This window comes from Rhamphochromis sp. 'chilingali', assembly GCF_963969265.1.
Source record: "Rhamphochromis sp. 'chilingali' genome assembly, chromosome: 15".
NCBI classification, from domain to species: Eukaryota; Metazoa; Chordata; class Actinopteri; order Cichliformes; family Cichlidae; genus Rhamphochromis; species Rhamphochromis sp. 'chilingali'.
The window spans coordinates 10,692,359-10,706,156 of NC_137942.1; the positions used below are offsets into that span (position 1 = coordinate 10,692,359).

A 13,798-nucleotide genomic window follows, 5' to 3' on the forward strand; every position below is an offset into this window, starting at 1 on the left:
AGCACAGGAACAGAGCAGGAGGGAGAGACAGAGAAAGAGAGCCAGGGATAACAACGTCACATTAGAAAGGTGTAGTAATCATCCACAGCTATTTTCAGTTACGGATGATAAAGGATTCAGAAAGTTTATTCATGCAGGCCTATATGACAGAGAATGTGCATGTTCTTTTTGTTTTCATATTTTATTTATATTTAATTTTGTTGTGGTTTGCAGTGTTTTGTGTTGTTTCACTTAAAATTTGTTTAAAAGGAAAAAGCTGACAATTTAAATAGTTGAAAGTTGAAATGTGAATAGTTGTTTTTTGTATTATATGATTTATTTATTACATTTTATGTGGAGTGAATAAATAAAAGTATATTTACGGTGGCCCCTACAGACAAAGCACGTACAAGTTTCAAAACAGACACAAACACAACAGAAGTGCTCCAGGATGCTAGGGGGCAGTGTTGAGCTTTTGTTACCCAGTGGCTACACAAGCCAGGAAGTACCAATGACCGGATTTGGTGTGTGGTAGTAACAGGTAAATGAACTTTTTTTTTTTTTTTTTGAATATATGTGTGTGCTTGTGAATAAATACACAAACAATACACATATGCGTTCAATTGTGTAATTTAAGTGATCTAGGTAGCTCTGTTTTGGAAGTTCAGTTAACGCTAGAAATGTGTTTTGGAGTTTGGAGGAAATTGTACATGCTTTGTCTCTAGGGGCCATTGTATATATTTATATATAAACATATATAAATAAAACCACTTTTTTTTACATTAGTAATTATTTTTGTGCATAATTTTATATTGTTGTTAATAATAAATTAATTAAAGCAATAAAACAACCTGAAGAGCCGGTTCTTTTAGTGAGCCGAGCCGAAAGAGCCGGTTCTCTAAAAGGAGCCGGAAATCCCATCACTACTGAAAAGGGTCTAAACGCGCCAATGCTACAAACTGCGTATTTCTCACTTAATACTCACATTTTTCACACAATGTGAATATTAGGACATCTTTTATATTTGTTTACATTATCTGTGTGATGACTTTGAGCTTTCTGGGTCATTGTTCATGGTGAATCTATTAGACTGAATATGACCAGAGATTTTTGATCAATTTGTTTGTGTCCCTGTGGCCTTCCTTTTATGTCTGTTTGATTGTTCTGTCATTCTTGTTTAAAATAAACAATTATATGACCCAATTCCTGTATCTTCTTGCTGTCTGAATCCACATGGATACCATCAACCCTGTTGGTGCCACTGTAAAATCCAAGCCTTAGGAGGAACACACTCTATACATTAAAACCGTTACAACATTAAAACCCTTATATGGTGTCTGTTTTACAAATTCAAACAAATAGGCGTTCAAATTTGGGATGGTTGTTTTCAACAATGCAACTGTGACCCAGATATTTTTCTATCAAGACAATTAAACTTGATTTTCCGCCATGTTTTTTCTCCTCTCATTAACTGCAGTTACACTTGTTGATTCAAAATTTCCCTTAAAATGCCGTGAAATGACAATGCCAATACTATTAATTATATATTACCTCCCTCAGGACATACTGCATTTTCTTTGGACCTTCATTACTAAGTCAGATATATTTTCCATTTTTGCTTGATATAAGATTTCAGCAGCCTTACTAGGTTCTGGGCTTCCTTTATAATGTTTTTCATTTCTTAGTGTATCAAATGTTTTTAATGTACGACAGGTGTAGACTGCAGCGAGGAGATTGTTGCAGAATGTCATTAGGGCATTATCTCTATGAAATAAGCTGGGCCTTCCCTGCAACAGACCTCAAGTAAATTGTTTAGTTGACTGTGAAGACCGCTGTGGACGTTAACCAAATTGTGTCAACATGACCCATCCCTAAAAAGTTTTATCAGAATTCATTAAAGACTGGTTGAGCTCATTTGTTTACTGACAGAATGACACATGTGCAAACACTACCAAAAACATAACCTGTTTGGCAGATGTAACAATGAATGTGTGATTGATGGAAAGACTTTCAGCATTATTTCAAGTGGTTTAGCAAAGGTACTGTATTAATTTTAGGAATTATAGCCATTAATACAGTTCCCCATATTCAGAGGCTCACAGTAATTTGAAAAGGTGACATAATATTAACTATAAAAATAGTTTTTATGTTTTATTAACTTTTCACAGAGTTGGAAAAAAAAACAACTTTCAGTCCATGACAAGTTCTTAACTGTCTGAAATCTGGAACCCATGAAAGTCACTAAATGCTGTTTCCTCCTTTAGCTCTGTCAGACTACTTTCACTTGCTGCTTGTGTGTGTTGGGGTCTCTTTGACTTCAGTTTTGTCTTTAGTAACTGTCTTCAGTATGAGACTCACCAAGCTCCAACTGATAAAAAACAAACTGAAATGCACTCATGTCAAACTTATATCAGGGCTAACACACGTTTTTTGTTTTGTGTTTTTCTTTAAGTTGTATTATCTCCAAATAGGTTCTTTTCAGCGGTACTGACTGCTCATAGCGTCGACCACAGCAGATATAAACTTCTGCCAGATAGCTTGACTCTGGGGGCTCAGGGCTGACTTGAGTTTGCATGCGATTGTGATAGTGATACAGTCTGCCAACAGCTGTGGAAAAAAAGAGAAAACACCATGAAAACTCTACAAGTGCAAAACGTCACGTATTTTTTTCATGTGGGTTTGAGGAAAAGTGTTGCTTACCCTGAAGCTATCAGGGTCCACTTCGAGTTTCTGAAAATGCAACCGGCTCAGATCAGCATACGTCCGTTTCATGTTGTCCATGTTGTTCACTGCTTTGTCCAGAGCCTTCAGCACCATCCTTCCATGAGCCGCCACTTTGTCGTTTTTCAAAATAGCAGTGATGGTGAAGAGATCTCCAAAAGAACCAAAATATCGCTCAGTCCAGGGGTAGACTATCAAGACTCTGACAATGCAACAGTCAGTGGTACAGGTTAATGAGCATAAACGATACCACGTGATAAAATCTGAACTAACTGGAGAAAAAATCCCTAAATATACAACGTACCCTTAAACAATGGAATATTTTAAAAATAAGAATTTTTCACGATCGTTTTTTCTTTATTTATTTCTTTTTAAACCAGGCATTGAATTTTACTATTACGAAATACCCATCAACTAATTAAATAGCAATAATAATAATAATGTATTGAGAGAAAATTGCCAGAATATTTTTTTCGTTTTTAGGATTTTTTTACGATCCGTTCTTGAACAGTAAAACTTTCACAATCACCTACCTTGCCCAAATTTGTGACCCAATCTCATCGATATCAATTTTTTCCCAGATAGCTTTCACAGTGCTGCGCTCCAGTTCCGTCCACTTAACCATGACCTGAGCGAATTGGATAAACAGTTTTACTTCCTCACTCTGAGCTGCTGAGTGATCAGCTTTTCCGCTTAATGACTGGCAAAAATGAACCAGCAGATGGTATGAGGGTCCTATATTTCCAGCACACTAAAAGCGGACGGATGAGTCTGAGCTACACAGACTACGTGTCGACTATCACTGCAAAACACAATGGAAATGCCCAGAGATGGTATGGCATCAAAATATCCTCACGTAAACATAACCACCTCCCCATCCTGTTGTATCAAGTAATTTTCCAACAGCTGATGAACTTAGATTATGCCATGCTATCATTATCTGAACATTCAGGCTTTCCCCACCCAAATAAATGATCCGCGGGTCCACTTCATATCAGAAACGTATGAAAGTTTATTTCTTGGCCTTAAATTACCCCATTCAATTAAACTTGTTTTAAAAACTGATCAGCTCAATCAGGATTATGGCCCGTCCGATCGCGACAGTACTTATATTATATCCTTCAGTCATTTTTGAATTTCATTCAAGACGTTTTAAAAAAACAAAAGCATAGCGTTTTTATAATGTTGCCGCTATACGCCTAGCAGTGTTCTTGTGTTATGTTGGGTCGAGGTTATAAACGAATTTTCTGCACTAAAGAAGAAATACTTTTTTCTGAGCTCGCAGATTGACTCGTTGTTAACGCTCTAACTTTAAATATGCGTAAAATGCCTGATAGCTGATGTTCTTCTTTGCATTTTGGAACACTTCACTTACATCAACAATACTTCCCATGCAGCCAGAGAACAACAACTTTGGATCCCTTTCACCCTTTTTTATACGAAAAGCAAAACTTAACAGTAAAGGAAAAAGTCACGAAACGGATTATCGGTGAGGCATACTTGTAATATTTATATTATACTCAAACATATAGGCGACTTCTATTGAGGACTATTGACTGTCCGAGATCTCCTTCTTGATGTTGTATTGTCGGTTAAAAGAACAAGTCAAATGATCGCACAGAGAATGAGTATGATTTGAGGTTTTATTTATTGGTGCATCTGGCAACAGAGTCAAAAAGATATATGATGTCACTGTTGCACATCTTTGATGAACTGGCACTCCAGAAATTTAGTGGTACTGTCTACCCAGGGCAGAAACGACCACGGACAAAAACTTCTGCCAGGCTTCCTGGACCTCAGCGGTGAAGACGCTGGGACCAAACTTAGCGGCAACGCACAGGCTGATGCATTCAGCGAGCACCTAAAATGAGAGAAAGAAAATGCTTAACAGAGTTAATAAACACAAACTAATTAGCTAACCTTTTTCAGGTCCATGTGTGATGATTGTTTCTGGGTGCTGGTGGGGACATACCCTGAAGTTATCGGGATCCACGTGGAGCTTCTCAGAGTGCATAGCGCTCAGTTTGGCGTAGGTCTGAGTGATGTTGTCCAAGTTCTTCACAGCATTTTCCAGACCACCCATCACGGTCCTTCCGTGCTGTGCCACTTTGGGGTTTCCCATAATGGCGGCATTGGTGGACAGGTCTCCAAAGGCTTGGAAGTATCTCTGACCCCAGGGGTACACAATCAGAAGCCTGAAATAAAACCAGAGAAACAATATTAATTTTAGTGCATATAGCATTAATAAGTGCTTCTACATACACAAAGAAACGTGTTGATATATTCGCTTCGGCCAAGTTTCAACATTATAGTAAAAAAAGTTGCATAACAAACGACCACGTTTCTGAATTGCTATGAGCTGCAGGTTACCTGGAGAGGGCCTGGGGACCGATTTCCCCCACATCAATCTTTCCCCACAGGTTTATGATGGCACTGCGCTCAGCATCTGTCCACTCGACCATTTTGACGGGGTGCAAGTCTCCTAGTTCACGAACAGGTTCTCACAAGTTCTCACAAATCTGCTTGTGAATGATTTACTTGAGATTCCCGTTTTTATTCGTTTAACCCGCACCCCCTCCTTCAGTCATCGAAGCATCTGATTGGATAATCTGCGCCCGCCTGTTTAATGACGTGTGTTTTGCGTAAAGCAAATTTGGGCAACGGTCAGTGCCAACCGGATAGATAACGTCATTTGGCTCAGATATTGCTGTCACTTAAAATTACTCAGCTACAAATAATCCATACTATTAGTCAGTCAAAACACACAAAATTGGACCAGTAATATCAGTAATACCAGCTTTTTAACACCTGCTTTTAAATAAGCTAAGATATCATACAGTTTATTTATCCAAAAGGATATGTGCTCTCTTAACTTTAGGAGGGTATTTGTGCTCCTTGTTGGCTATAAAACAACGTGTTTTTATTTTTAAAATATCAAACTCTGACTAACAGTGCAGCCTTTAAATTATGATTTATGTTTAATGCCATTTTTGCTTAGAGCATATTTCTTTTTGCATAAAATCTATTCGCCAGTTGTTTAAAGATTTTCGTGCAGTGCAGCCATTCAGTTTTTCTTTTTCTTTTTTTAAATTGTCAATTGCGTCAATTACGTGATATCACGTAATTGACTGATAAGCAGTTTGCTTATCAGACATGCATTCTGGATTTGATACTTGGGCGTGGCACCATTTGGGTCGACATAAAGACGCACTGACAGATCCAACCAAGCAGCATTTTTTGATCAGCATTTTCCCTTGCATCCCGGAAATTCAAAGGCAGTCATGAGTCTCTCTTCGAAAGACAAGACCCAGGTGAAGACCTTCTGGGCCAAAGTCGAGTCAAAGGTCGCCGAGATGGGTGGAGAAGCTCTGGGCAGGTAAGATCTAATTTTAAAGTAGGGATGACACGGGCTTTTTTAAGAGGGTGGGTTTTTCTTTATTTTTTCTTTGCTTTTTTTGTAACTTCTTCGTATTTCCTTCTGCTGTATTTTACAGGATGCTCGTTGCTTATCCTCAGACCAAGACCTACTTTTCTCACTGGGGCGACCTGAGCCCTAACAGTCCGCAGGTGAAGAAGCATGGTGCAACCATCATGGCAGCTGTGGGAAAAGCTGTCAAGAACATTGATGATCTTACCAACCACCTTAGCAAGCTCAGTGAGCTGCATGCCAGCCAGCTCCGCGTGGATCCTGCCAACTTCAAGGTAACAAAATATTGCGACCTTTAAACCTACCAGAAATTATAATCATTATTTGTGCACGTACTTTAGTTTAGATTGTGAGCGTTAAAAAACTAAAAAACTAAGTGAATGTAGGGATGTCTGAAGTGCCTGATTTAATCTAATCTGCTGTTTCTGTCACAAACACAGATCCTCACTCACAACATGATCTTGGTCCTGGGCATGTACTTCCCTGCGGACTTCACCCCGGAGGTTCACGTCTCCGTGGACAAGTTCTTCAATAACGTCGCCTGGGCTCTGTCCGAGAGATACCGCTAAACATCAAGACAGAAGCTACCAACGTGTGGCATGAATGTCAGCAACCCTCATCATATGTGGGGGCTTGTTCAATAAAATTCACAAACATAAGAATGTCTATGTGTCCATTTATTCAAGCTTTTGTAGAGAAGAATACGCTCATTCCCACAGGTTACAACACAGATGAAAAAACCCACACACAGTATGAAAAAATAAGCCATGTTTTAAGTATGTTTTTTAATTCTGGCACGTCATTTGCCACAACTTCGATTCCGTTTACACTGTATGCTCGTTTTCAAACATCAGAACAAAGTCTCTGTGGCCACAAAGACCCCATAGTCCATCTAACATGCAATAACCAAAGCAATACATGCTTTCCGTATATCATACTTGGATCACATCACCAGTGACTGGTTTCTCAGATGGTTCAGCGAACAGGTATCAAAATCTAGACTGCGTGCCAACGTCGCACCGCCATATAGCCAAAACTCATACAAGTCACAGATGTGTTTAAATGACCAGTGACAGACCATTCAGAAACAGCGACTACAAGTCACACATTTAGACTGTTTTTAATGGTGTAGCTTGTGTTCAGCATGAGTATGAGTTTGGACATGCACACTGGCATAGCTGGACTGGCCATCGGGCGTACCGGGCATATGCCCGGTGGGCCGCTGGCGATTTTTTGTTTTTATGGGCCGATGGATTTTTTATTTTATTTTATTTTATTTTTAGGAAGGGTATATATAATGAAAGGTGTTGGATTGGCCAATTGGTCATGATCGACTCTGGGCTGGACCAATTACAGCCGAGGAGGCCGAATGCACCCGCCCCCTTGTTTAGCAATCACGTGATTTTCGCGCGTTGCATGCCGGGAACTCGTGGCAAAACAATCCAAGTACCGCATCAAATGCAAGCATTTGCAGCACCGCAAAACGTTCATTCTCCGGTTCCAATACCTTCTTGTTTTTCTTTGCCGCACAAAAAAGGAATGTACAAAACGAAGGAGAACAATGCCGGTCCGTACAAAGACAGACTCAACGAAAAGACAAAGAAAAGATACGAGGAAAAATCAAACCAGTGAAAGGTTCAGACCCTTACGAGCACACAGAGGGACAAAATACGTTAGCGTGCTGCCCAACTTTCACTACGCTCATATTTATAATTACACGTTCTTGGAGTGAGTGCATACACTCATGAAGTTTAGTAACTTCAGGTCACTGCAACAAGCCCAGGAACAGTTTACTGACGGATGGGTACAGGACCTTGAAATGCACCGTGTAGAACGAAAGACCATCGTACGAACAAAGGTAAGTTTACCAGTCTCACAAATCGTCTTCATAGATACACATTCGTTAACTGTTTATTAATAGGACCTTTGAGCTCAACGGTAATTAATTAGTAGTGGAAATAATTTCTGGTAGGCATTACAGAAATGTAGCAGTGACAATAATATTGTATGTTGTAATCGCACTGGACAATTAGTGATACAAAACAACTGTTTTATCCTGTGAATAAACGTATATGTTTTTGTCAATGTACCATAATAACAGAAGCGAAACGCAATATTGTGTCAGGACAATTCACTATTTATGCACAATAAATAAAGGAGCATAGCGACAATTTCTGTTCAGCGCCAGACTTGCTTGTAACCTATATCACCAATTATGTTAAGAAAAATGATGTATTAACGACTAAAAACTCTGACCTTTGTGGAAATGCTTGGAGCAGACTAACATGTGAACTGGAGTGTTCTGGGACGTTATATTTGGTATATCTAGACCATCCGTCGGCTCTTACTTCGTAAACATGGCTTAAAACATTTCTCTTCAAGGACGTAATCCGATTAAAAAAAAAAAAACGATCGGCTTCCCGTGGCTGTCATGCGACCGGCTGTTGCAGTTAATAATACAACAGCTTCTTGCCATTTTTTGTGTTTCTTTTTATCGCTGTGTAACTGAGTTCAATTGAAAGCCTGCGTGCGCTAGTACGTCTTGCCACAAGTTCCCAGAACCCTTTGCGGTTTTACCCCTGAATGACGTCACATTTTCAATCTTTATCCTGGTGGGCCGGTCTCTAGTCAAAATGCCCGGGCCGATTTTTTTGTCCCAGTCCAGCCTTGCACACTGGGCACTCTCGGCGGTCTGAGTGAGACGCTGAAATTCAATTATCGGGGCATGGGTACAAGTCACACACAGACATAAACAGAGCACCACCACCATTACCTGTGCACACAGTAGCCTGTATTTCATCTGCCTTGACCTGCAATTGTAAGGTGGGCAAGCACATGCGTCACAAGCAGTTCTCCTCCCAAAGCGCTGACCGCTGACCCACCGGTCCAAAACTTGTGCATACAATACTTTATGAGTATTTTTTGTTTCTGTGGTTTATGCCAATTTATGACACAGAACAACGTAGTCAAAGCTGAACGACACTGAACCTTATTGAAAGCGAGAATTCGGCTGACACCGCGAAGGGAAGCTGCCAAATCGAGTTGTTTTTGCCAAATTTGTTGGTTTACCAAATGAAAGAGCAAAAACAGAAACGCTTTATCATGCTATATATTTTTTTTTAATTCAAAGTCATTTGCATCTTAAACTACTGTCTCTTTCAGAACAGTGACATTTTAATAGTGATTTATTTTCTAGTTCTTGAAAAATGTCTGCGCGTGCGTGTGTGTGTGTGTGTGCGGACTTTCCCCCAACACTATAAATGAGCTCACGCATACTATAGCAGAAAATACATAGCTTGAGCAGTACAGATTTCTTTATTTAAACCTCATTAAAACATGATTTAAAAACAGAACATGTGATGGTCCTCTGCAGCTCTCTAGTAGTACTGCCTCCTCAGGGAGGACACCACCACTGCCAGGAACTTCTGGAAAGCTGCATGGACCTCAGGAGTGAAGTCTTTACCCAACTGAGCAGCAACCACAATGGCCAGGAAGTCACCCAGAAGCTGCAGGACAACACAACATGCATGAAATAAATCATCAACACACACACACACACACACACACACACACACACACACACACACACACACACACACACACACACACACACACACACACACATACACATATTACTTGGGATGCAGTACCATCATTTCTGCATTGCTTACCATGAAATTGTCAGGGTCCACCTGCAGTTTCTCAGAGTGCAGCGTGCTCAGCTCTGTAAATGTGGCCTTGATGTTGTTCTTCACAACTTTTTCCAGACCTTGCATTACAACCTTCCGTGAGCAGCAACTTTTGGATTTGATGTGATGGCAGCAGCATTGTAGAGGTTTCCAAAGCCAGCGAAATACCTCTGAGTCCAGGGGTACACAATCAAAAACCTGAGGAAACAAGAACATTTGGATAAATCACATTTCTAAAACAAAAGTATATGTTAATGCACAAAATGTGCCCTCTTATATTTGTAAATTTACATACAAGCATAAAAACAGCTTTATGCCGATGATCTTACCTGGAAATAGCTGCTGGGCCAACGACTTCATAGTCGATCTTGGAAAAGATGTCCTTGATTGTGGCTCGCTCGAAGTCTGTCCATGCAACCATTTTGCCTTGTTGACTGTTGCGCATATCCTACTTTGGTCGGCAGGTCACCACATGCAGCTTATAAAGGAGCCATTTTGCTCCACCCAAAGATATGTAGCTGGGTGGAGGTGGGCAGTGGGATGACTTGTAATACTTCTTTGCTGAATGAGTATTAAAAAGAAGTAACAAAACAGCTTTTAGACTTTTATAACCCCTGTTAGATAATGCATCGGTCAAGCCGCTTCTGTGTAACGCTTTGCAGTTCTGTTTAATTTCCACCATCAAAATGAATCAAAAAGAAGTTTTTGTAAAGATGGAAATTAATTTTTTTAATCAAAGGTTTCCAACACTGATAAGGAAAGCTGTAGCATTTTTTTTAATTAGATTAAAAGTATATGGTGTTGGTTGTATGATTTAATAAGTGATAAGGCAAAAAATGGGGCAAAATGTATTAATTCTGAAGCAAACATGATTTTGTTTGTTTTTTTAATCAAATAATTCAATTTGAAACTTGTGCAGAAAACTAGACTCTATTATAAACTTCCACTAGTTAAAAGTATTTCCCATTTGACTCCGATATTAAACAAGTGAGCAAATATGAAGCCACGATGGCTAAAAATTTCAAAAGTTGGAATCCGTGTTTCTTCATTCCCACCCACTGTGATACAACACTGAACAACAAACAATAGATCGCATCAAAACATTTCACTGGCTCTCAAATACAAGTGCATAGTTTTATATCTTTGTTATGAGTTATCCTGAACTTATGAAGATTTTATTTTGTAGTCTGTTTATCTCATGGGAGGTGTTTCGTATCATTTTGAACCTGTCCAAACACCAGTACCTTATCTGTGAGGTGGGTCGGGTGTGTGCATTTCCTGTTTCGTGTATAAAAACCTCCACAGTTTGAGCTGAACACAGCAACTCCAACCAGAACAGCAACAACATGCAAGATGACCAGTCTTTCTGCAAAGGACAAGAACACAGTCAAAACCTTCTGGGCTAAAGTGGCTGGCAAGGAGGAACAAATTGGCTGTGATGCTGTCTCCAGGTAAATATGGCCCCACACTGCCTACAAAAACCTGCTCCTGCATTTCAGTCTTTTACTCACTGGTTTGTTCTCTTACATTTTTATCCAGGATGCTGACAGTGTACCCTCAAACCAAGACTTATTTCTCCCACTGGAAGGACCTGAGCCCCGGCTCTGCCCCGGTGAGGAAGCACGGAGCAACCGTGATGGCTGCAGTTACTGATGCTGTCAGCAAAATTGACGATCTGACCGGAGCTCTTCTGAGCCTCAGTGGGCTGCACGCCTTCACTCTGAGAGTGGACCCTGCTAACTTCAAGGTACAGATCATTATTAAATCAGGACAGCATTTCTCAATGTAATTTTTATCCATGTTGTGAACATTAATCCAACCAGAAATTAAAATCTAACTCAGCTTTCATTTGATCCTTGGGTAGCTGGTTGATCTGAAATGATGATCTCTGGTTACCAATAAATAAATAAAAAGTACATTCATTTCAATGTGATCATCATCTTTCCACAGGTTCTGTCTCACAACCTCCTCGTGGTCCTGTCCACCATGTTCCCCGACGACTTCAGCCCTGAGGTCCATGTGGCTGTGGACAAGTTCCTGGCTGCTGTGGCTCTCGCCCTGTCTGAGAAATACAGATAAACTGCACACAGGAGCAGAGGACTGCATTATGTGCTTTCATACGTACTACTACTCTGACTTTTAATAAAACATTGAATGCAATCAAAGTCTCATGGTCATTAGTGTGGTGAAGATAGTCTTTTACTGTGAGCACATAGGAGGAAAGAGGGTTTAAGATAAAGAAACATTAAAGTTAAAGCATTCAGCTCATGCTGAAGGGTCAGTTTCAGAACCGCAGAAGCCTTTTTTTTAACTTTGTATTGACTGCACTGTTTTAAATATAGAATACTTTTTACTGTGAGGACATAGGAGGAATTGTGTCATTACTATAAAGGTACATAACAGACAAATTCCTTCAATTTCTGTGATTATTTAATTGCCAAATTCCCAAATTTAATTCTTACATACTTAAGGCACTGACTGCACCAATGTTGGATCCAAAACTGTAAAGAGGTAAACAGGCTTACAGACTTTGTGAATACAGTTTGACAATAGAAAATATTCCCTCTGCTAATACGATGTTTTTGGAAGGTGGTGATGCTGCATCTCAGAAGGCATTTTTACAGGTCTGTTCAGATAAATAGAGAATGTTCCAGTGAAAGCTTCTCCAGTTTAACTTTGACCTATTATCCCAAATTTTGTCATCCTACCATTAATTAATACTTTCAGTTTCAGAGTTTCAGTCATGTTTCAGAGCTCATCACAGTACAGACATAGTTTTAGTGATGACTACAAATGATCTTCTTATGGCTTCAGACAGTGAACTCATGTCTGTGCTTGTCCTGCTAAACACGAATCTACTATTAATACCTACAGCATCCTCTGATCTCTGTAATAAAATATCATGATCAACTCTATCAAATGTGCTGCTTTGCTTTATCTATCCATGAAGTCAGATAACACAGTTAGTTAAATTGCAGGAATCTCTTAAAGACATAACGACCTGTGTGACCTCGAATTTTCTGCTTCTAAATTCATATAACATAGAGGCTATTGTACTCAGCTGAGGCTATTGTAATCTTAGAAATATGTTGTCTAATCAGATATTTACTCTGAATGGCATTTCCTTGGCCTCCAGTAACACTGAGGAGTCTTGGAGTTGTTTTGACCTGAATATTTCCTTCAATGGGCACATTAAACAAATATATAGGACTGCTTTCTTCCATTTGCGGAATATCACTAAAATTAGAAACATCCTGTCTCAAAGTGATACTAAAAAACTAGTTCATGCGTTTATTACTTCTAGGCAGGACTACTTTAATTCATTATAACCAGGATGTCTTGAAAACTACCTGAAAAGCCTTCAGTTGATCCGCTGCAGCGGGAGTACTGGCAGGGTGTAGAAAGAGAGAGCATTTTTCACTCACACTGGCTTCTCTTCATTGGCTCCCTGTTAATTCCAAAATGGGAATTAAAACCCTTTGCATTACATACAAGGTATAATCAGGCCTCTTAACTCAAAGACCACACAGTACAATAGAGAATTTCACTCTCAGACTGTAGGGTTACTTGTGGTTCAGAGCGTTGAAAACAGATTGGGAGTCAGAACCTCCAGTTTTCAGGCCGCTCTTATAGGAAACAGCTCATAGTTTTGAAAAAAAAGAAAAAAAAGAATTGAAAGTAAATTTGCATCCGAACTCAATGTGTTTTGTGCTTTGCACATTTGAGTGTATCCTGTCAGGTTGTGCAGTTTGGTCTTGATAAGAAGCATGATTAAGAAAACATGTACAGCCACATCTTTAGGAGATCTTTTAACTCAGTATGTAGTCAAAACGTGGTTTTTTTAATGTTTTTTTTTAACCCTTGTGTCATCCTTTAAAAAACTTACGTTGATCACCCTGGGGACCAAAAAAGGTCCCGCCCCAAAAAGTGCAATAAAAATGTTATATACTAATATTTTTTACCACTTTAAATGAGTCAGTCT

General features: G+C 39.5%; 4 protein-coding genes and 1 pseudogene across 5 annotated transcripts; 2 read left to right on the forward strand and 3 right to left on the reverse strand.

Annotated features, from left to right (window-relative positions):
• Positions 1 to 2,457: 2,457 nt before the first annotated feature.
• On the reverse strand, positions 2,458 to 3,325 carry LOC308412175 (hemoglobin cathodic subunit beta-like; the record flags this gene model as incomplete). Its single annotated transcript, XM_080906329.1, has 3 exons — positions 2,458 to 2,586; positions 2,680 to 2,902; positions 3,234 to 3,325. The coding sequence occupies 3 exons, from the start codon at positions 3,323 to 3,325 to the stop codon at positions 2,458 to 2,460; spliced, it is 444 nt and encodes a 147-aa protein (XP_080762455.1).
• Positions 3,326 to 4,329: 1,004 nt separating this feature from the next.
• Positions 4,330 to 5,238, reverse strand: LOC308412165 (hemoglobin subunit beta-A). Its single transcript, XM_080906316.1, has 3 exons — positions 5,071 to 5,238; positions 4,673 to 4,895; positions 4,330 to 4,561 (listed from the first exon to the last, which is right to left on the reverse strand). The coding sequence occupies exons 1-3, from the start codon at positions 5,160 to 5,162 to the stop codon at positions 4,430 to 4,432; spliced, it is 447 nt and encodes a 148-aa protein (XP_080762442.1). The 5' UTR covers positions 5,163 to 5,238; the 3' UTR covers positions 4,330 to 4,429.
• Positions 5,239 to 5,948: 710 nt separating this feature from the next.
• Positions 5,949 to 6,711, forward strand: LOC308412174 (hemoglobin subunit alpha-B-like). The gene is made up of 3 exons (XM_080906328.1): positions 5,949 to 6,076; positions 6,195 to 6,402; positions 6,568 to 6,711. Exons 1-3 carry the CDS (start codon positions 5,982 to 5,984, stop codon positions 6,694 to 6,696), a joined length of 432 nt encoding a protein of 143 aa, XP_080762454.1. The 5' UTR covers positions 5,949 to 5,981; the 3' UTR covers positions 6,697 to 6,711.
• A 2,431-nt stretch (positions 6,712 to 9,142) lies between these two features.
• LOC308412164 (hemoglobin subunit beta-like) lies at positions 9,143 to 11,150 on the reverse strand (annotated as a pseudogene). Its single transcript, XR_013974699.1, has 3 exons — positions 10,146 to 11,150; positions 9,799 to 10,014; positions 9,143 to 9,633 (listed from the first exon to the last, which is right to left on the reverse strand). The product of XR_013974699.1 is annotated as a hemoglobin subunit beta-like (transcript).
• LOC308412163 (hemoglobin embryonic subunit alpha-like) lies at positions 11,111 to 11,981 on the forward strand. The gene is made up of 3 exons (XM_080906315.1): positions 11,111 to 11,267; positions 11,356 to 11,563; positions 11,767 to 11,981. The coding sequence occupies exons 1-3, from the start codon at positions 11,170 to 11,172 to the stop codon at positions 11,893 to 11,895; spliced, it is 435 nt and encodes a 144-aa protein (XP_080762441.1). The 5' UTR covers positions 11,111 to 11,169; the 3' UTR covers positions 11,896 to 11,981.
• Positions 11,982 to 13,798: the final 1,817 nt, after the last annotated feature.